The following is a 24,653-nucleotide window of genomic DNA, read 5'->3' as shown; positions in this document are numbered from 1 at the left end:
GTAACTCGATGTTATAAATCGTGCTCTTGTGTGTAATTCAATGAGTGGTAGAACAAACATATGAGTCGAAGTTTATCTGTTCCTTCTTGGATTAGAAGCTGATATCTGGGCCCCTCGATGATTTTGTTTTGACCCATGTACCGGGCCCGGTCAGAACTAAGTTGACGTGTTCAATTAAGTTCTTTGTCAAACAAATCGGAAATCGGGAAACAAACTGTTGGACAATAAGTAAGACATTGTTCCATGTATTTGTCTTACTGATATCTAGAACAGAGGATTATTTGATCACTTATCTTAAATGGCGTACCATCATCTTCTGAGTTCCGAGAAACCTTGAAAAGAGCTACGATTATCGATCGGTTCCTGAAGTCATACTTGCAGTAATAGTTATTAGACTTATCCAAGTGGGAGACTGTTGGATAAGGTGTCTAAGTCCATAACTATTTCTGGTATGTACTTGACCGACCCGGCATGATCCATTTGGGTTGCATGGCACCAAGCAATTGGATAGACTAAATGAGAGAAATAACACTTGGAGATTATTAATATATTATAAGTTCTAATATATTAATAATATTATTTGATTAGTTTGATCAAGAATTAATTTAGAATTAATTAAGTGATCAAAAGATAACTAATTAAATATATAGGTTGATTATGTAAATCATCCATATCTTGTATAGTGGGCTAAGAGGGTCCATGGATTATCAAGTTGGGTTCCACCCATAGGATGCTCCATGGATGCTCCATAGGAGTTACAAACCCATGGGTCATGGAAATGAAGAGTCATGACACATTAGGGTTTACATGGTGTAACCCTAGATGTGTCAACACTATATAAGAATCATATTCTCCACCAAAATCGGCTACACTAAGAAAACAAGAGGGCTTGGCCGATTTCAAGAAGTGTGTATTCTCTCATAAGTTTTTCCAAGAGCATTTGGTGTTGTGTGAAGCATTTGAGGCATCACACTTGGTGCTAGGCTCATAAGGTTTCAAGGAACACAAGCAACAACAAGGTAAGTTATTCTATCTATCATTCAAGTTAAAATTGTTCCCCATGTATGCTAGATAGGAATATAGCCTTGGAATTCAACTTTGCATGATAATTAGACAAACATAGATCCAAGGTTATTAGGGTTGCATGTACACTTAGGAAGTGTTAGAATGCTCAAAACCCATCATCTCCTTCTTCTCCTCTTGATCTACCTTTCTTTATCTCTCAAAATCTTCAACTAACACACCAAAATCACACAAAATGCAAAAAAGGGCTCTAGGGTTTCGAGAATGAAGCTCTGAGGGGTGATGGGGGTTGACTTGAGGCCCCAAAAGTTGTTTATATAGGGTGGAAACCCTTGAAATTAGGGTTTTATCCAGACTGACGGACTCGTCGAGTCTGGAATATGGACTCGCCGAGTCGCCAACTTAAACGTGCTCGAAATCGCGACCCAACTCGACGAGTCTAGCTACTGACTCGTCGAGTTCCCCTTAAAACTTGAAGAAATATAATAATAAATAACAATATAAATATCATACCATAATTGGGGTGTTACAGGAACATCATCAACTGTCATCTTGCCCTTCTCCCGGGCAGCTGAAACATAGGCAATATAGCCGACACAACCCTGCTAAAAGTAGCGTATTGCCCTCGCTGCTGAACACAGAACTGGCCCGCGTTGTGGCTTCTCTCCTTGAATCACTAACTCTCCCCACTGGTAGTGCGAACTCTCACTAACTGCAGCTCACAATCTATCACCTCCCCATTGGGGCTCAGCCAATCCATGCCTACTATGACTTTATTCCCTCGCAGGGGAATAAGGAACAAATCTACCGGAAACTGCTCACCAAATAACTACAGAGAACACCCTCTATGTACCCTTGCAACCCTAACGGTCCTATCAGCTGCTATCTCAACCTCAAGTGGACAATCTATCTCCACTGGAGCTCTGCTAAACCTCTTTCTAGGTGCAAGAGAGACGAATGATCGGGTAGCTCCCGAATCAAACAATACTGTAGCTGAGATGCCGTTCATCGAGAACGACCCTATACAAAACATATAACCATAAGAAACAATAAAGAAATAAATACTGAGATAAGGGAAAAATACATACCCGCCACCACATCAGGAGTCGCGCGCGCCTCCTCTGCTGTCAGCTGAAAAGCCCTACTCTTCGCCACCGGCGTCTCGACTCGGCCGTGACAGCCATCTGAAATCCTCAAGGTAGCAGGAGCTGGTGCTGACACCTTCCCTGCTGCCGCTAAACTCGGACAATGGGACTTTTTATGTCCCCTCTGATTGCACTGGAAGCAAATTAGATATGATTCCGCAATGGTGGTGGTAGTGGTTGTATAATCTCTGCTCATATGCCCAAGCCAGCCGCACTTGTAGCAGCCGGCACTCCCTGCCTTGCACGCCCCGTCATGCAACTCCCACACTTGCCACACCGAGCGTGGCTCTGCTGACTCCGCAGCATCTCATGATAACGAGCTTTCTTCATTTCCTCATCAGCTACGTACTGAGGAACGAGAAGTGCCATCTCTCTGAACTTGGCGGTAATTTCCGCCACTGTCTCTGTAGTTTGAGTCAACTCATGGAGCTCACGTACTAACTGCTGCACCTCAATAATCGGTGCGAACTCAGCTTTGAACATGGTAGAAAAGTCTATCCAGGTCATGGCATCCAAAGCCGCATCATCCCCAATGGCATGACCAATCTCGTGCCCTTTCCTTCATAAGATAGGACGCCAATCTGACCTTGTCCCCCTCGGGACATCTGCTCGTGCGGAATGCGTTGGCCACATCTGCCAACCATCTGGTACTCGCAATGGGGTCCCGTGCCCCGTGGTAATCTGGAGCTCCACATGCACAAAACTCCCTGAAGGTAAGCTTGTGCGGCCCACAATGGCCGCTACCTCAGCACGGAAAGTACTCAATCTCTCATCCATTAACTCCAAGATACCCTCCTTGATCGAATCAAAGATCACATGAGTCTGCTCAAGTATGGTGCAAGTAATCTCTAAAGAGAGAAACTCCCTAGTCTAATCATCCAACTGCCCGGCCTCCGGGCCTGATCCTGATACCTCTCCGGCACCTGAACTGCCGACTGCTGGCCTAGGGCGTAATACCACCATTCTGATACACAACATAATAAACGTCAGGAACACTGATATATTTTGAGGAATCACTACTACCACAAGTTTCTTGGTCTCATCTCAGTCTTCCTTGATTCAAGTACGGATCCTCTGCTTCCAGTAGTACGGGCCCATACTACCTTCCACATCTATCCATACTTTCCTCAAGTACTACCTTGACTACACCAAGTCACTATTACTAATAATGATCTCTGTTACTCTCATCCTAGGCTTGCCCTAGGGAATTCCATGACTATACCCAATCCAGCCCTCAGCTGCAGAAGGCCTCCTTGTGATGCCAATTCGCCATCACCTGAATACCGTCACATGCGGCGAGGCTCAGATAATCCTTCAAGTAAAAGACTCATCCCTACAACGGTTATACTTGGACAAGAGCTGCGCAATAGGGCTAAGTCTAGCACTCTGAGATTATTTAACCCTGTTCACATGTCACGTGATGCATTCACCTAATGGCTAACTCCAATCACTTAGAGTCCCACAAAGCACAAAGCAAGCAGCATTCAGATATAGGAGACTATTTAAGCAATTCTATCCTCATAAAAGGGAAACTATACTAGCATACAATGCTAAGCTCACATTATCAGGCATAACCTAAACAGGCTATCCTACTGCTGACTACTCTATGCTAGCATGCAATTCTTATAAGGCTGAAACACATAAAGCAGACATATAAGGCATCCTCCTAGATCCTTAGATCTATACTAGCATGCAGTTCTACTGAAACTGAAACTGATATTCATAACATAACTTGTATGGGTAATTTGGGAGTACTTACTTGAGCTCGGCTGATCACATGCACCACACGCCTTTTCTCTTTTCAAAATTTTTATCTTCTTAAAAATTTCTTTTTACTTTTCTAAAACTCTTTTCTTTTGAAAAAACATTTTACCATTTCCTTAGTTTGAGTTCAGACACACCCAGAAGTGTGCCTGAATCCCTCAAACCAAGGCTCTTATACCAACTTGTAACCTCACAAAATACGACCCAAATTTTTTTTCCGTTTAAATAGTAATAAAAATCATATACTGATCGTCATATCATAAAAACCATATGTCAAATATCTCAACTCATAATAAAATGTTGTGAAACAACTGTATCAAATCAAACTATGAATCAAAACAAACTCCCAGGATAATGACTGAAGTTGTGGTGTGTGCGATGTCATCATCCCGAGCTCTTCCCCTTACTTGCGGAAGTACCTGAAACCAAAACTGAAACTGTAAGCACAAAGTTTAGTGAGCTCCCCCAAACTACCACATACCATACAAAAACATATAAGCACGTACTGGGCCTTTCCCACTGCATTGGACTGAAGCCCGAAAACTGCATCGGACCGTAGTCCGGAACTAACTGGGACCTTGTCCCCTGCATCGGACCAATGTCTGGAACTAGCTGCATCGGACCGAAGTCCGGAACTAACTGATCATAGCATATCATAAACACATATCAACTAGCATAACACACATCATTATAAACTCATACACTGCATACTATGTCAGGCCGTAGCCCATAACACATAACACATAAATCCTGTCTGAGCCACGAAGGCATCAAACATGTCACACTCACGAAGCAGACGGCGGAAACGTCCGAGGGCTATTGTGACTCAATTGAATACCATCACAATGAATATACATGAAACATAACATCATACAATACCAAGCATTGGAATATTACAACTGGTTGCGTTTACATTCAGTACATAGCTTCAAAATATTACATTCTCAAAGGTAGATTGTTCAATACTAGTTAAACAAACAACAAGACATCGCTGAGTACATTTTTTTTCTTCGGTTTACCTGTTACTTGAGAATACAAGTATTTTGAAAAACGACAACATATGAAATGTTGGTGAGTTCATAAGTAATGTTTGAAATATAGTGGTTTGTATTGTTTTGAAAATCACCAGAAAATCTGATATTTTCTAAAAAGAACTTAGTATAAAAAGTGTGAAGATCCGTACGTATGCTTGTTTGTTTCTATAAATGTAAAAGAGCAATTTGTAAAACTCGGTATGTGACTCGTAGGTGTACTAATTGAAAACCCTAGGAAAACCCGATGTTTTCCTAATACTTTGCATCAAATAATTTGTATCTTGTTATTTCGTTACAACAGGTGTATTCGTTGAGTCCCGGTGACGTTGGATTAATTATGGATTGTGAATTGTTATAAACACACATTAATGAAAATGACTAGTTTACAACCATACAAACGATCCCTTAGGCGTCGCTCGCACTATTCACTTAATCCAAACTCCCGGACTTCATGTAGCCCCACGACCGTGGAGGAAAAGCGGGTGCGAAGCCCCGATATTTTTTCGTAAGTCGTTCAAGGCTATCGTGAATGCGAAGGGCCCTTAGCCCGACTCGCATTTGGTGAATTCTCGACTTTACTAGCAGCACCAGAAGGCCCTTGGGGTCCAACAGCACAAAGCCTGTAAAAGTCCTTTTACACGAAAGTAGGTCATGTAAGACCCAATTACATGTAAGCGGGTTTCCTTCGGGCCTAAAGATCATGCCATTGGGCTAGCTAGGCCCAACAAACATGATTTGAAACTTTTGGGCCCAAAGACGGTGTATCGACGTCTGGTGTATTCTCACGTGTGTATCGACTTCCCGAATTTTCCGCGTGTGTATTGAAATTTCGTCGTGTTAGTAATTTCGGGTTCATTATTGATTCGAGACCGAATCAATTCGTTTGATAACGATTTTTGGTGTTGTTGTGTATTGTGATTTGTCAGTAGTCGCAGTGTCAGTATTTTATTGCAACGGATGTATTGATTTAAACATTGAAAATTTTCTGTTTACAACCCCTTTCTTTTGTAAATTTACCTTTTCACCCCTTTAAACAAATTAATTTCCGATTTAGTCCTTAAACCATTTGTCTTGGCATTTTAATATCAAAACTCGTTGAAATTGATATTTTTCAGCACATTTTTATTTGAAAATAGTTTTAGTCCCTCAAAATACAGTTTTCTCGGCTGTAACCTCCCTTTTTTGCAGTTTTTACATTTTTGGCCCAAATTGGAAATTTTTTGCAACTTTGGTCCTTTTTAATTATGAAAAGCATTTTTAACCTTTGAAATGGACTTGGAACACTAGTAGTCCACTGTTTTACAGAAAAACACAGTTTTAGCCCCTCAAATTGGAAAATTTCGCATATTGGGCCTTATTGGGCCGAAAATGTCATTTTTAGCCCATTATGCTTAAAATTTTCACATTTAATCCTCCAAAGAGAATATTTCCAGAAAAATACCTTATTAAAACTGTTTTGACTCATTTCATCCATCAGAATTTGTATTTTGTCATTTTGGGCCCTTTAACTTCATTTTTTTTTAACATTTTGAGTCCAAAAAAAAAATGGGATTATTAGCCCAATGAGTTCAATTTAACCAACTTGGTTATTTCTCTAGAAATGATTTGTGTGTAATAATATGTTTAACACTTGTTTCATACATCCTAATGCAAATCTCGATTTTAAGGAGTTTTTGACTAGTTCCAACACCATAATCACATATAAACATGGAAATAAGCATAGAAATCATACAAAGCATACATATACTCATAGATCTACACATTTGCTTGTATTCCCCCCCCCCCCACCCCAACCAATACTTATAAAACTGAAAAATAGGGGGTATGAAGCTCAACTTTGGGTGTGGTTTCGGTTGTGGAGAAGAGATGGAAGAAAATGGGATGATTTTCGGCCTAAGCAACCTTTTCTTGATGATCTTGAGTTTGAGAGGTTCTAAGACACAAGATTATGATTTTATATGAGTTAAGAAGAGATTTTTGGATATAAGAAGAAATCTAAAGTGTGGATCCAAGTTTCAACTTACCTAGATGATGATTTTTGTGAAGAATTCTCCTTGTAAGGCTCTTGATTCTCAAAATTTTTGAAGGAGGAGGGAGGAATGCTCTTCAAGACTTAGAGAGATTTGGAATGGATTTTTGTGATGTGTTTGTGTGTGTTCTTGGCCGAAACAAGAGGAGAAGAGAGAGAGGAGTTGAAGTGACACTCCTAGATGCATGTTGGTCCATGCATGGAGGTATGAGGGATATAAGTGAGGTGGCACTCCATAAGTCAACTCTTCACTTTTGGATTTGGGCTTTTGGGCCGAGATTTTAAAAGGAAAGGAAGGTTTTGGGCTTTAATGCCCCTAAGCCCAATATTAGAGTTAGTTTGGATGATTTTTGGCCCAAAAAAATATAATATGATTTTTACACTTTGTTGCGCTAGTTTAGGTTAATTATGGTTCATAATATTTAATTTATTTCATTCTAGGCCCAATATGGCCCAAAATGTTGAAATAAATGAATGTGGGTCCAATTAGAGCCCCTTTAAAGGTTCTAAGCCCATGATAGTCAAATTGGAAGTTTATTGGTCCATTGGGTCTAATAAGGAAGTCGTAGTCCAAAATAGACCTAAACAAGAACTTCTAGGGTTTCCAATTGCTTGTTGACTATTTGTAATACTTGTATGGTGTATTTGATTGAAAATTTTGATGTCATAGAGTAAGCATCACACATACTCTTAAGTTTTTGATTCCACATTTTTACTTGAGTGTAGTGATTACAAGACACAAAATTTCTAGTTGTGACATCATCCCCCCGTTAGAGGGAATTTCGTCCCGAAATTCTGTTTGAAAGCTAGATTTAAGAATGCTAAAATAGGTGAGGGTACTTTTGCTTCATTTGATCTTCGCGTTCCCACGTGAATTCTGGCCCACGCTTCGCGTTCCACCGTACTTTCACGATCGGGATGTGACTTTGCTTAGTACGCTTCACCTCCCTGTCCATGATTTCAACCGGTTCTTCAACGAATAGGAGATTCTCGTTGATTTCGATCTCGTCAAGGGGAATGACGAGTGTTTCATCCGATAGACACTTCTTTAGATTAGAGACATGGAACACGGGGTGTACGCTGTTTAGCTCCGCGCGTAGTTGCAGTTTATATGCCACTGGACCTATTCGGGCGACGATCTCGAAAGGTCCGATGTATCGTGGGTTCAACTTTCCCTGTTTTCCGAAACAAATAACTCCTTTCCAGGGTGAGACTTTCAACAGTACTCGATCCCCGACCTGAAATTCTAAGGGCTTTCGCCGTTTATCAGCGTAGCTCTTTTGTCGGTCGCGCGATGCTTGTAATCGAGCTCTGATTTGAACGATCTTTTCCGTGGTTTCATGAATGATCTCCAGTCCCGTTAGTGTCTTGTCTGATGTATGTGTTGTTGCTAGTTGGGTATCACCCACCTCAGCCCAGCATAACGGTGATCTACACTTACGCCCGTATAGCGCTTCGAAAGGATCGACCTTGATGCTTGAATGGTAACTGTTGTTATATGAGAATTCTACTAAGGGTAAGTGGGTATCCCAAGACTTCCCAAAGTCTATTACACATGCACGGAGCATGACTTCGAGCGTTTGAATGGTTCGCTCACTTTGACCATCCGTTTGTGGATGATAAGTGGTGCTCATGTCGAGATGAGTTTCCAGTGCCTTCTGGAGAGATGCCAAAAACGTGAAGTGAACCTACTGTCCCTATCCGAGATAATAGACACTGGTACTCCGTGGAGTCTCATAATTTCTCGAATGTATAAACGTGTCAATCTTTCCATCTTGTAGGATTCCTTTATGGGCAGGAAATGGGCAGATTTCGTCAGTCGGTCGACTATTACCCATATGGTGTCCAGTCCATCCGACGTCTTGGGTAGCTTGGTCACGAAATCCATAGAAATCCCCTCCCATTTCCACTCAGGGATTATCGGTTGCTGTAATAATCCTGAGGGTTTCTGGTACTCCACCTTTACCTTGGCACACGTAAGGCACTTACTAACATAGGTAGCAATTTCCGCCTTCATGTTAGGCCACCAATAGTGTTGTTTAATATCCAAATACATCTTGTCTGAACCGGGATGAATGGAGTATCGCGTCTTGTGGGCTTCCTTCATAACAACCTCCCTAAATCCTCCGAGTTTAGGGACCCAAATACGTTTCATGAAATAGTATACTCCCTTCTCCTTTGCCTCTAGGTTCTTCTCCATTCCGCGCAATGCTTCGCTTGCTCTATTTTCCGTCTTCATGGGCTCTGACTAGGCTACTGCAATTTGAGTGGCTAGGTGAGATTGAATGGTTATTGAGAGAGTTTTCATACGATGATTAGAGTACTCCTTCCGACTTAATGCGTCGGCTACCACGTTGGCCTTGCCTGGGTGGTACTTGATCTCACACTCGTAATCGTTTAGTAATTCAACCCATCTTTGTTGCCTCATGTTCAGCTCCTTCTGGTTCAAGATGTGCTGGAGACTCTTGTGGTCCGTGAAGATGGTGCACTTCGTACCGTAAAGGTAATGCCTCCAAATCTTTAGGGCAAAGACTACGGCTCCCAATTCTAGGTCATGGGTCGTATAGTTTACTTTGTGCGTCTTTAGTTGGCGGGATGCGTAAGCTATCACCCTTCCACGCTGCATGAGAACACAACCTAAGCCCTGATTTGTGGCCTTAGACCCGTTCCTACTCGAAGGAAACTCACCTCGTAGCCTAGCTACTGAAAGGACTGCTTCGGATTCTGTCTGTTGCGTCTCCGATTTCACCCCAGCTACAAAATCCATGAGCACCATCAATCAAATACTGATAATAATAATACTGAGGGTAAAATGACTCTCCAACCCCTGGCCCAAGTTAACCTAACTGTCAAAGTCAACATTCAGTTGACATGACTCATCGTGTTGGGTCGCCAACTCGTCGAGTCCTTATTCTTACTTTCTTGATTCCACTCGCTACTACTCGTCGAGTTTTGGCGCAAACTCGGCGAGTTCCTCTTTGCTACTAACACTCCGACGATCTGCATCCAACTCGCCGAGTTGTATGAACAACTCGTCGAGTTCTCATTCATTAAATGATCATTCTAGCTGTGACTCGCCGTGTTGTATGAACAACTTGTCGAGTCTGTTCTTGAAGTATGAAGATTGCCTTGGACTCACCGAGTCAGGGCATTAACTCACCGAGTTCTTCCACGAAGAGTCTAACCCTCTAGCTCACCGAGTCCATCTCTCACTCACTGGTTCCACTCGACATAATTCGAAAAAGGAAAAACAGGGGACTCGCAACTCGACTCGCTGAGTCAGAAGAACGACTCGCCGAGTCATATGCATGCAAACATTATATACTCGATTCTGCTTGAAACCAGTCCATACCATTAATAGATATAGGTTCCTGGGACTTGATTTACACGTAAAGTTTCCAACTTTACGTGTGAATAACATCAAATGAAGGTTTTAAGGTTCAAAGCACACTATAATAGTAGATCTAGAGCTTTCATGCAAAATGGATCCATAAAGGTGCTAGATCTAAGCTTATGGAATTCAAACCTAGCTAGATCTGAAGGCTAATCAACTCCATGAGTCCTCTATGATACTACTAAGCCAAGAAATGGTTCAAGAATGGCTTTAATGGCTTCAAAAAGGAGATTTAAGCATAGAAACATAAAAGGGCCAAGATATACCTTACTATCTTCTGAAATTCCTCAAGGATCTAGGATCTCCTTCTTCTCCTCTTGATCTATCTTCCATTATCACTCAAGATCTTCAAAGAACACACCAAAATCACACAAAATGCAAAGAGGGCTCTAGGGTTTCGAGAATAATGCTTTGAGGGGTGATGGGGGCTAACTTGTGGCCTGAAAAGTTGTTTAAATAGGGTGCAAACCCTTGAAATTAGGGTTTCATCTAGACTGGCGGACTCGCCGAGTACGGAATATAGCCTCGCCGAGTCGCCAACTTAAACCTGCTCGAAATCGCGACTCTACTCGACGAGTCCAGCTACCGACTCGTCGAGTTCCCCTTAAAACTTGAAGAAAAATAACAATAAATATAAATATAAATATCATACCAGAATTGGGGTGTTACAAAACGTACATACATGGTTGATATTTCTCTTACTATTCCCTGTCCTGTAAAAGGCTCACAAGGGCCCAAGAAACTTTGGGTTCCTAAATCTGCTTAATATTTTGCAGGTTATTCGTGACGAGTAGTTTGACGAAAAATGGTACATCGATAGTGGCTGCTCACGTCACATGATAGGAAGGAAGGAGGAACTAAGAGAGTTTCGTTCTCTTAAAGATGGTGGTATTGTAAAATATGGTAACAACTCTTTTGGAACTATCAGAGGCTACAGAATGATCACCAATGGCGAGTTCTCCATAAGGAAGGTTGCATATGTTGAAGGGCTCCAACACAATCTCATCAGCGTATCACAGCTGGTGGTTGGTACTGGATTAAAAGTATCGTTCGATGATGAACGTTCAGAAATTGTTGAAAAAAGCTCAAACAACATTCTGTTGAAATCAAAGTGAAAAGGGGAAATGTATCCTTTGAACCTCAATCCTATAAGAGGTAAACCTGCAGTATGCTTCCTCACAAAGGCTCACTCTGATGAAAGATGGTTATGGCATCGGAGATTTTCTCATCTGAACTTCAAGGACATCAACAAGTTGGTCTTAGGTGATAACGTTCGAGGTCTACCAGTTCTAAAATTTGATAAAGAACATCTCTGTGTAGCATGTGAAATGGGAAAGCAAAGTTGGAAGATTCATCCTTCTATTATCAATACTAAGGTGATAGAACCACTGGAATTACTGCACATTGATCTATGTGGTCCTTCGTCCATCGAAAGAATTGGGGGAAAAAAATACATTCTGGTAATTGTGGACGATTTCTCGAGGTTTACATGGATTTTCTTTCTCAAGAAAAAGTCTGAAGCTACTCCAAAGCTTATGCTCTTCATCAAACAAATCAAGACGCAACTAAGAAAGGTAGTCTGAAATATAAGGAGTGACAATGGCCTGGAATTCAAGAACAAAGACTTTGAAGGTTTCTTGCTAAAAAAGGGACGACTCACAATATCTCAACTCCCTATACTCCGCAGTAAAATGGCATTGTTGAAAGGAGAAATCGGTCACTATGTGAAGCTGCTTGTACCATGTTATGTTTCGCGTCCTTGCTGTTATATTTCTGGGCTGATGCGATCGCGGCGGCATGTTATACTCAGAATCGATCATAATTGAATAAATGATTCTCAATTACTCCTTACGAGATCCTGAATAATCGAAAACCAAACGTGAAATTCTTTCATGTATTCGGTTCAAGATGTTTCATTTTCAACTCCAAAGAGAATCGAAACAAGTTTGATGTCAAGGCCGATGAAGGAATTTTCTTAGGATACTCCTTGAACTCCAAGGCGTATAGAGTTCTCAATAAACGATCGAAGAAAATTGAAGAAACATACTATGTCACTTTTGACGATAGTTATGTTAAGAAGTTGAAACCCACAGAAGATGCATCACAAGACATGTTTTCTAATAATGGTCAGGTTACTATCTCTATCTCAAATCTTTTTGACCAATTCATGCTCTTGTTTGATGAGCCTCAAAAGGCGATTGACTCTGAATCAACTGCAAAAGACAACAAAGTTGATAATCTGAAAGAGGTTATAGACGAAGCTGCTAAGAAGATGGATGAAAATCAATTCAAAGGCACCGAAGGCACAAATACAACCGAACCTTCTGGTAACCATGCTACCTTCCAGGGGGAGAGTTCCTCTACTCCTCATGATCAAGGTCCTTCATTCCAGGGGGAGAACTCATCGCCAAATTCATCCAGCTCCACTGAAATTCCAGTCAATGAAGAAGATACAAATGCTATCAATGAAGAAGATACAAATGCTAGTCCTGAACAGGGTTTATTCTTCGAGGGGGAGAACATCAATGTTGGTGATGATGACATCATGTCTGAACTAGGAGAAGAAGTTAATGTTGAACTGGATTCTATTTATGATCCAACATTTCCTCCACTTGTTAAATGGACCAACGATCATCCGCAAACTCAGATTATTGGGGAATCATCGGAAAAAGTGCTAACTCGCTCTCAAATCAAAGTGAAACAGGCTACACTTTTTTCAAAAGTAGAATTCTGCATGTTCAACTCATTCGTCTCTAAAATTGAACCAAAGACTGTTAACTCAGCTCTTGATCATTCAGTTTGGGTTCAAGCAATGCAGGATGAGTTAAATGAGTTTGAGCGAAACAAGGTATGGCATCTTATTCCAACTCCTAAGGATGCTTCAGTTGTCGGTCTCAAATGGGTATTCAGGAACAAGATGGACAAAGAGGGGAACGTCATTCGTAACAAAGCAAGGTTGGTCGTCAAAGGATATTTTCAGGAAGAGGGAATTGATTATGAATAAACCTTCTCTCCCGTGGCGAGATTAGAATCTGTTCGTATCTTTCTTGCGTACGCTGCTCACAAGAACTTTGAAGTCTATCAAATGGATGTCAAATGTGCTTTCCTCAACGATGAACTTGAAGAAACCGTATATGTTGAGCAACCGTCGGGGCTTCGTGAACGAGAAGTATCCCGATCACTGTTATATTCTTGACAAAACTGTATATGGTCTTAAACAGGCTCCCAGAGCATGGTATGAAACTCTCACTCGTTTCTTAAAAATGTCTAAATTCAAACAAGGTTCGGTTGACCCAACCTTCTTTCGTAAGCGAGAAGGTAACCACCTTATGATAGTCCAAATTTACGTTGATGACATCATCTTTGGCTCCACGAAACCTAGCTTAACAGCTGAATTCAGAAAGTTGATGGAGACTAAATTTGAGATGAGCTCAATGGGTCCAATTAACTTTTTCCTTGGATTAAACATTAGACAGGGACCCGAAGGCATTTTTATTAATCAGGAAGCATATACCAAGAATTTGCTAACCAAGTTTGGAATGATGGGAGACTCCAAAGTGAAAGTTCCTATGGCTTTTGGTACTAAACTCACACCATCATTGGAGAAACCAACAGCTGATGTAACCACCACAGGAGGATGTCAATTTCTTGATGGTAAATTAGTCAGTTGGCAATCGAAGAAACAAACATGTGTTTCACTATCCACTGCAGAAGCAGAATATATAGCTGCAACATCTTGTACTTCTCAGGTCGTATGGATACAAAGTCAACTCTGGGATTACGGGTTAAACATGAAGAAAATCCCACTATATTGTGACTCTGAAAGCGCAATTACGATTTGTCACAACCCAGTGCAACACTCCAAGACCAAGCATATAGCACTAAGATATCACTTCATCAAGGATCGCTTTGAAGATGGTAATGTAGAAATTCACATCGTCAGAATGACCGATCAATTAGCAGACATATTCACAAAGGCCTTACCTGAAGCAAGCTTCAATAAGATTCTACAAGGTCTAGGAATGATGCAAGCTAAATCTGTACCGAAAGTTGCATTTTTGGTCCTTGGATAGGGCCGAAGGGGTAGATTAGTACCCCAATTATGCTAGATAGATTATGATATATGTGATATGATATTATGTGGTAGTATTAGGGGTGAAATAGTCCCCACTTACCGGTCGATAGGACCGAAGGGGTAGGCCAACACCCAGATATGCTAGGCAATATATGACTTATGTGTTTATGCTATGCTTTCATGTGGTAGTGTTAGGGGGTGAAATAGTGCCCGGTTACCGGTCGGGAGGACAGAAGGCGAGCCCAGCACCTAGGTATGCTAGGCAGTATCCTGCCGAGAGGACCGAAGGGGAGGCTAGCACTCAGATATGCTAGCTAGTATCCGGTCGAGAGGACCGAAGGGGTAGGTCGGGCACCCAGATATGCCTGATAGTATATGTATGTTATATGATTGTATGGTATGTGGTATGATGGGGGAACTCACTAAGCTTCGTGCTTACGGTTTTCAGTTTTGGTTTTAGGTACTCCGTGTTTAAAGGAAAGGAGTCGGCTTGATTGCAGCGCATCACACTATGTTTTTCCGCACATGAGATCTTTGGGATTACACTCTGATATTGTTTTATGATAACATGTTTGATTATTTGTACTTTGTTTTTGACATGACATGATTTACAATGTTTTATTACACTGTTGGTTTTATAATGACGTATTTAAAAAAATGAAAATTTTGGCCTGTATATTTGGGATGTTACACCAGAGGGTCCAACGAGCCATAAGACTGGAGGATCCCATTGAGACACATAGACCGGAGGGTCTTACAGAGTTATAGTCTCGAGTGGCTAATGTGTTGTATGTGGTATTTTGGGGAACTCGCTAAGCTTTGTGCTTACCGTGTTGTGTATTATGTGTTTCAAATTTTTTTCAGGATCACGGGAAGGCACCGGTTTGATTGTACACACCAGTGAAAGAACTATGTTTTGAGGATCCTGGATTTAATCAGACAATTATGGAGTTACGATTTGTAAGTTTAATAAATGAGATTTTTATGAAATGTGTTATGGAAGTTATATGATTTTAAATGAAATTTTTGTTTTGAAAATTTTCGGTGTTACAACCTCCAAAGGCATCGCCCCTCGACCATTGGTACCGCTTGCTTCCTTTCTTCAACGGGTTAAGGAACTCGCTTTTAATCCCTCTCTCTATACTCCCTCCCACCCTTTTTCTCTTGTAGCATAAGTTTAAGAAGTTGTATCTTATGTTGTTTTGTATGTTTTCATTTGAATGAGTTGGAAAAGGTGGGTTTCCATAGTTTTTGGGTTGGGAACGATGGAAGAAAGAAGAGAGATAAAAGCTGATATGGAACTGATGTGGCAATGGGTATGGTGAGTTGGGAAGGAATGACTACCTATACCCTAAGACACCTACAAAGCAAATTTTTTACATAATATCATTTTTTAAATATCTCTATAGTTTACTCTTAAGTATTTTTATAATCTAACTCACATAAACTATGACTTTTTTTATCATTTATAACATCCCACTTTTTCCGATACCAAAAACAAAACAAAATATTCCATAAAACCCCAAGACCGGGCTTAAGAAATTTAAACGGAAAATACTAGTGCAAAAAAAAAAAATTAATACTACACAATTTTATCCTTACTTTAGTAACTTGAGTTCATACGTTTTCTATCCTTTTATTAGGCTAAACGATATGGAGCATTAAACCACGCATGGGATTCGATGTGGTACGCCGAAATAAGCGTAAACACCACCCCTAGGCTCGATGGGTTGGTTGTGACGTCGTGGTTGGGACGAATGAAGACGTTACATTTTATTGGCTAAGCTTTTTTTGACCGTTTCTTCCAAGACGTTGGAGGAAATAATTTTTTTTTCTAATTTAAAACTTAATCTCTATATATACATATACTTATACATATTTCACATATTTTACGTTCAACAAACACACACATTCAGAAATATGAATAACTTTTTAGGTTTAATTTCTTCTTCTTTATCCAATGATGATGAGTTGGTTTTCCACATTTTGTTGTCCACTACACGAGACATGGTGCAATAAGGAGGTGAAAGTTCAAATGTCGAGAAGAAGCATAGAATTTCGATCAACCAGGATCGTATTGTGACACACAAACTTTTGGTACATGATTACTTTTTCCATGATAGTTTATACGACTTATCAAAATTCGAAGATCATTTTCTTATTTGTAGAAATTTATTCCTATGTATAGTGATAGATTTGACAAGCAATTATGATTTTTTTCAATTAAGATGAGATGTTAAATGTAAACGTGGTTTTACTACAACTCAAAAATGCACAACTCTTAGAGAATTTGCATACAACATAACCGCAGATGCATCATATAAGTATTTGAAAATGTCTGAGACGATGGGTCGAGAATGTGCGTATCTTTTTTATGAATATGTTATACAACTTTACTGTGACATATAATCACAAAATCTGACTAGAACTGATGTCGAACAGTTATATGTTACACATAAGCATGGTTTTTCAAGAATGTTTGGTAGCCTTGATTATACACATTCGGTGTGAGAAAATTGTTCCAATGCATGGCGAGGTCAAATCACGGGAGGTTATCATGACGTGCCGACTGTTATATTAGAATCAGTTGTTTCAAATGGCTTATGGGTTGGGCATGCATTCTTTGGTATAGTGGGTCAAATAAAGACTTGAATGTTCTTGGAGCATCTCTATTATTTAATGAAATTTTGCAGAATAAAGCACTAAACATGCCATACGTTGTGAATAGACATGAAAACTTGGGTATTATCTTGGGGATGAGATATATCCAAAGTACGCGACATCTGTCAAGTCATAATCATAGTATGCCTATGAAAAACATAAATTGTTCAAGTGAGGACATGAATCTGCAATGAAGGATGTGGAACAAGCATTTGGAGTCCTTAAACAAAAGTGACATATAATTAAACATCCGACACGGGCACGGGATAGGAAAAAATCAATGTAAAAACTTGTGTTATTTTACATAACATGGTAATAAAAGAAGATGGTAGGGCTATTTGTACGTTTAGTCCAAATGATATACTTAATCCCCTTGCAGTAATATCCATCTGCAACCTAGCATACTTCACAAGGTTTTTGGATATACAAAACAGTAAAACACATCAAAATTTACTTCACGCTTTGACTGAGCACATATGACAAAGACAATTTAAAGCATAAAATGTCGGTGACGACAAGGAGGATGGGGACACTGACGATGAAAACTAGGTCTGTGACGACGACAACAAGGCGTAGTATTTTCTATGCTTTTAATGTTTTTTTTTAGCAATTTAGGTTTTAAATTACTTTTTGATATGTTTTTTTAGTAATTTAGGTTTTAAATTTATATTTTTTTAAGCAATGTAACAGATTTTTAATTAATGTAAAAGATTCATTTACGTTTTAAATTATGTTTTTTTTTGGCTAAGTTAGAAAAAAAAAGATAAATAAGGTGGGGTGGTAACTATTTCTAAGGATCAAAGAGTTTTTTAACCCAGCGGTAACCGGTATTGTCCTCCCTCATTGAGGTTGAAGGTTTAAGTCATGTTGCGGGTATATGTGAAACTAAAGAATAATTTAGGAGTAGATAATAGTTTGATAATAAATATGTGGTGAAAATGACATGACTCATATATAACATCTCTTTTCTAGTGAGTTTGTTGTAACTCGTAGCTTTATTACTAACAATGAAGATGTCTATTGTGGTTGTATATGTTTAAAATAGAGAGGAAGTGATCGTAATGATATCAATCAATTTAAAAATTGTCTGTTAAATTCAATAAAAAGTTAATTCGATCAACATGCTTAATAATTTCTTTCAGCTTGGTTAATAATATTTCATGGTAGTGGAAATTTAGATGTGTCAACATTAAATCTTTTCAACCCTATTTTATACAGCTTATGATATTGCATGTATTACTACCTAGTATTCGATGTTCTAAAAAGTTGATTGTGGTAAGATTTGTATTTTTTGATAAAATGAATCTGATAAAATGAATAGTTAAGTAACATATGCATATAAAAATAAATAGAATAAATTACACTAATGGTCCCTGTGATTTAGATAATCTGCGTGTTTGGTCCTTAATAACTTTTTTTTAACTTAGACAGTCATTAAATTATATTTTTGTTGCAGCCTTGGTCCCTGTCCTTTTTAAAAAGACTATTTTACCCTTAATAATTTATTCATTATTTATTCTTTTACCTTTTTACATTAATAATATATTTAAAAAGTTTATAAAAATTAAAAGAATACTACCATCACCTCCGATAGCCAACACCGATCCTCTCCCCACCAGTCTATGATCTTCGTCTTCCTCTTCGTCTTCCTCAACAAGAAAAAATCAACTTTACGAACTATATCAAACTTAAAAAAATAAACTATTGAAGAAACCTAAGAAATCCATCAAATTGTAATAGATTACAAGCCAAATTAGACAATTCAACCTTCTAACCTAGATGAAACCCAAAAAAATCGATTGAACGTCGTGCCACGGTACACTCATGTACAAGGAAGATACGGTTGTTACACCGTTAAAGACAGTTGAACAATACACCGTACTTGGGAGATACCACGATGGTTGAGGTCGTTAAAAAAGATATTGTGGTAATGGTTGAAATCATTGCAGAAGAGGTGGCGATGATGGTTGAAATCATTATAGAAGTCGTTGTGCCTCTTGTGCTAGAGATTAATGAGGAATTTCAGCATTGATATTCATTGAGGGATGAGTTTTCCGATGAGACATTTGCTATACAAACCCCTTAACTGTGTTGTAACCCATTAAAATCGATGCTAACTTTTACCATCTTCGATGCTTATATATCCGAATAAGTTCTCATGACGCTGTTTGTGGCTATTCTCTTTCATGCCGGAAAGGTCACAAAGCTTCGGGAAGATCTTGCAAGGCATAAAGTGTTTGTAGGAGAAGAAGATAGGTAAAGGGGTGGGCTAGCCACCTTGTAGCTGGTGAATGGTGATGACGGAAGACGAGGGGTGAAGAAGGAGCCAAGGAGGGTTGGAGGCGCTGCTTAGAGTTTTAGGGATTCTTTTATTTATTTTTATTTTTTAATATATTTTTAATATAAAAATGTAAAGGAATAAAGAATAAATAAATAAACAAATTATTAAGGGTAAAATATATTAATAGTAGAAAATATATAAAAATTATTAATTATATATAAAATTGCCGCTTTAAGTCATGCTTTACAAACGATGTTGCTCGCTACGACTCAAAAAAATTTAAAGCTGGACATTGCCATCAAATATCGTCTTATGGTATTTAGAACTTTGGTATTACTCCTTCAGCTAAGTTTTCATATGGTAATATTGAATTCACGGTCAATCCAAATGTATATGAGACCTAAGGCGAAAAGAAAAAAAAGGCTCCTTAAAGACAAATATCATAGAGACTCAAAAAATATCATTTATTATTCACTATAAACGCGTACAATTAACAATGACAATCAAACAAAATTGTTTATCTTTTGAGTTAGTTTGAGTTTGAACCAACTTTAAGTCCAAAAATTCATTTAGGTATTAAATTTTTTTATATATATACACCGCATAGCCCAAAATTTTGGGGACCATAGAAACGTGGGTCCTGAGCGGTCGCCCGGGTTGCCCACCGTTTGGATTGGTCCTGATTGAATTAATAGCATATAACAACCTCTTTTTTAATAAATTGTCAAGGTTTACCTTAGTCCCAATATAGTCAACCCATGAAGCATGCTAAAAATCTGATATGTACAAAATATAAAAGATAAAGCTTATGCAATTAGAACTAAAACATAAAATTTTAGCATCATGGAATTGGAAACCAACATATTTTAAATTACATAAAATCCAGTTCCCCATTTAATGACAAGAACTTATTTTAGCAGTAACAAATACCAACTACTTAAAACTCCCATAAGTTTCCAACAAATACGTTAAGGCATGCCTATAGCTTAGAGTTGTTTTGCATATTATGTTGAGTTACAATGTAATACAATTTGATCATGAATGTTGCAACTACATGCATATAAATTGTTATTCCATCATCATAATAATAACTACGAAAAACTTCTAGGTAAAATGAATAGTAGTGTAAGCTAATTTGGGTTTAATGTTAATTATATTCAAACAAATACGATTGGCATTAAATGCATGTCTCATGCACAAAATCCACACACATTTTCTACATCCACCAATCATCCCTCATGCTTGTTTTTAAACATTTTTGAAATTATGTTATAAACATTTTGTACTCTTTGGGACTACCCCATACTATATTTTTGAAGTAACAATTTAATTTACTACTTCAATATCGAAGAAATAATCTATTTTATCGTTTTCAATCTCATCATCCACTAGAAGGGAGGGCAAAGTATCTATACTCCTCCATACGCGATAAGAATTTGATAATTAAGTTTACATTCTATAACACTTGCTCGAAAACAAAAATAAAGACTACATTCTATAACACTTGCTCGAAAACAAAAATAAAGACACAATCAAATCCAATAGGTTGATAAGATACGACATTATGGACAAAACACCAATGATTTGTTATGATTGATCCTTACACTTTGATTTTGGTTGATCAAACATTGTAATTTGATTTTGTAAATTGCCCCTTGATGTTTTATTACAATCCTTTTTTTGCATTTTATCTACTTAATATCCGCTTAAAAGGCAAAATATTCATGTCATGTTTGTAACCTGAAACAATCGGTATATCAGATTAATTGGTCAACATTGAAAAACTAAGAGACAAGATGACGTCTTTTATTCCCAAAAAAGGATAGCAAAATAAAATATCTATAGAAATAATAATGATTTTCTTGTATTATTCTCATAAATAAGTGGGAATGACATGGTTTGGTGTCTTATAGGGTTGAAACTGACAATTAGTATTAATACGAGGTCCTTTTTGCTTATCTACTAAACTTGAATTTAGAAGAGAGAACCTTTCGATTGCAAAAGGATAAGAGTGCAAATTACCATACTAGCCCCAAACCAGAAAAAATCAGGAAAATGAAAAGGAAAAAAGAATAAAAACACATAAGGCATTTCGGTCAATTCACAATCATGTCAGAATAAAATTTAATATAATCCCCAGCAAATGAGGTCGAATTTCTTTTCTCCATTAGGGAGATTAAGAAGAAGAAGAAATTATAGAGAGAGAAACAAAAAGATAAGGTAGAAGAAGAGAGAGAAACCGATCGGAAAATCAAGAAATCTTGAAGAGAGAGAATGATTTCGGATTTCAATCAAAGGAGGTGGTGATTACGATAACCCTCCGGAAAAAAAATTCACGATCAGAGGAAAAGATACGATCAGCATCTCCGATCCTATTTGACCCACCGGAAAAATGGTCATGCGACGAGGCAGCAGAGCGAAGGCCGCCGTCGGAGAACCGATCGGATCGAGACCGGAGGAGATGGTGGCTCAGCAACCGGAGACCAACGAGCCGCGGTATCGTGGTGTTCGAAAGAGACCATGGGGTCGATTCGCCGCCGAGATCCGTGACCCATGGAAGAAAGCTCGTGTCTGGTTAGGCACTTTCGATTCCGCCGAAGACGCTGCACGAGCCTACGACGCCGCCGCACGCTCCCTCCGTGGCTCAAAAGCCAAAACCAATTTTCCATTTTTTCGGTCGAATGAAATCCACGATCATCCCGAAGATGATCAAACAAAGCACCACCAACAAACCTTCTATCAGTCTCGGCCGACGATGAGTAGTCTGAGCAGCACCGTCGAGTCGACGAGCGGTCCACGGCCGTCGAATCCCGTTAAAACCCACCACCGATTAAAACCGCCGCCGGTTCCCCAAGAAGATGACGATTGCCACAGCAATTGCGACTCGTCCTCCTCCGTGGTCGACGATTATTATTACGACGGCGATCTGGCTTCATCTCCCCGGAAACCTTTACCCTTCGATCTCAACCTCCCACCACCGTTGGACGAAATCGGATTCTCTTCTAACCCTAATGATGATTTATACGTCACTGCACTCTGCCTATAAAAATCCCACGATCTTGATCACGATGATGAAGAAATCTACGGGTTGTTCGTAGTTCGTACGATCTGTGTTCCAAAATCTTCTGTTTTTCCAAGAAAAGTCATCATCTTTGGGGGAGATTTCAAGAAATTTCTGGTAAATTTCTTCAAAAATCTTGATTTGTTTAGATTGCTGTTGTCGATGATGATGATGATGAAATATGTAGATTAGTGTAATTTGAGGTAACTTTGCGATCTGGGTTCTTCTTCAAATCTGTGATATTGAAGTTTTAGTATCGATCGTCTTGATTTTACAGAAGAATCATGAACTTATAAGGTGTAATTCATGAAAAAGAAAAAAAAAAAACAAAACAAATTTGGATGATGATCTTGATCTTGAGTTTTCTTTTTATCTCCTGATCTTACGATCTTCTCCCTCGCCCAATCTTTCAATTTTTCTGTATAAAATTATAAATAAAGATTCACACAGTTATTGTTCATGGTGTGTTAGATGCAATACGATTTGATTTAAGAGTTTTTGATTAATTTGAAATGTCAAAATAGCAGGAAAATATGTTAAAAACTTGAACTTAAGAACATTCATATTAACATATATTAACATTAAGATGAAAACTTTGATAACATTTTGCATTATTTACATTTAACTCGATCAAGAATTATCAAATTTCAATTTATTGGATTTCAAATCAATCATTTTTGAAAATTTCTTGATGTTTGTATTGTGGTATGGTTTAAACTGAAAATAGATTCGTTTAATTAGTCGAAAAACATACATAACTTTGTTGGTGACTAGTTTTGAATTCATAATTATTGATTTAAAAAACTTATCTATAAGTTTATGTTGTGTTTTCAAAGTTTCTTTTTAGAGAAAGATAAAGTAACAAAGGAAAAAATTGTTCACCAATTTATATCAAAGAGGGAAGGGACAATGTTTTTTTGTTTTTTTCCTCTAAATATTTACTCCCAATTTTTGCAACAAATGTATTATAAAAATTTATATTTCCATCAAATAGATCTTGTCCGATTCTCATTACATTCCAAACCACTCTTGTATAGAGTTGGCTTCTTTTTTCATCCAAATCTTGATGCAATGACTACAAAATCTTCTATTTTAACCATTTTTTAGATGGCTTAGTGATGAAAAACATTTGTGATAAAACATTTTAAAGGAGTCTTCTATTGCTATAAATTATTTTGTGAACATGCTTCAATTAGTAATCAAAGACAAAGCTAAAGGGGGCTAATAAGGAGGTTAAAGAGGTTGATAATGGATCAAAATAGGTGAATATTCGGCATCGATGAAGAAAATGTTATGTCACGACAGATGCTTTCTTTCTATTTTCATAAGTTATTAATAAATCAATCAAATAAAATATAGTTTTAAATCATTTGATCCATTAAATTTATAACTAATTTAGTATCACTTATTCAACCATTATTATTTAAAAAATAAATTAACTTAAATCCATCTATTTTATGGTAACACTCCCATCTATAAATGTTTGGTTTGAGACCTAAATATGGTGGGAATAAAGGCAGATTGGTGGGTGGGTTTGTGCAACAACATTTAGTGTGGTGCAGCTATAATTCACACCTTCTCTCTTTTAATAATTCTGTTTTCCTCTAATTTATCAATTATTTTGGGTCCAATTTGCATGCATTTACTTATACATTTAATTTGGTATATATAAAAAAAAATCTGATTTAAATTACGCTATCAAATAAAAAACTTGATAATACTTGACTTGCTTATGATCCAATGGATGATTGATGCGACAACCCACTGTGTCTATTAGCCTAACCAACTTATGTTATTTTGCGTGAGTGAATATGTTTTATGATTCATAGTATTCAGAAGATATTGCCAACTAATTATTACATTTATAAAAATATAGAAAGAAGGCAAAAGCATGTTGCAACAATGCATCACTCATCTTAACAAAATATAGCAATCAAGATTTATTTGGATGATGACATTCGATATCATGAACTTCCAAACAAAGTATTTCAATAAAATATTAAGTAGTGGATAACATCCCAACAACGAAACAAATAATCTTGAACAATACATATATTTCTATATAACATAAAAAATAAAAAATACACTAAAAAGATCACTTTTGATCGTTTCATTTTGGGTATGTTTTATCCAAACTAAAACAACATAAATATGCACCATTTTATGTTCAATCAACATACTTTTGT

At 38.0% G+C, this 24,653-nt stretch overlaps 1 protein-coding gene and 1 pseudogene across 1 annotated transcript; both read left to right on the top strand.

Annotated features, from left to right (window-relative positions):
• Positions 1–12,499: 12,499 nt before the first annotated feature.
• LOC145016932 (uncharacterized) lies at positions 12,500–13,393 on the top strand. The gene has a single exon (XM_078975083.1). The coding sequence runs from the start codon at positions 12,500–12,502 to the stop codon at positions 13,391–13,393; it is 894 nt and encodes a 297-aa protein (XP_078831209.1).
• Positions 13,394–21,538: 8,145 nt separating this feature from the next.
• Positions 21,539–22,927, top strand: LOC145017339 (ethylene-responsive transcription factor 3 pseudogene; annotated as a pseudogene).
• Positions 22,928–24,653: the final 1,726 nt, after the last annotated feature.

The sequence above is a fragment of the Lactuca saligna genome, chromosome 9 (assembly GCF_052625555.1).
Source record: "Lactuca saligna cultivar CGN05327 chromosome 9, ASM5262555v1, whole genome shotgun sequence".
NCBI lineage: Eukaryota > Viridiplantae > Streptophyta > Magnoliopsida > Asterales > Asteraceae > Lactuca > Lactuca saligna.
This window is presented reverse-complemented; position numbering and strand designations above follow the sequence as displayed.

Excerpts from the sequence above, each read along its gene's own strand:
- LOC145016932 (XM_078975083.1), top strand. The coding sequence starts at position 12,500 with ATGTTTTCTAATAATGGTCAGGTTACTATCTCTATCTCAAATCTTTTT.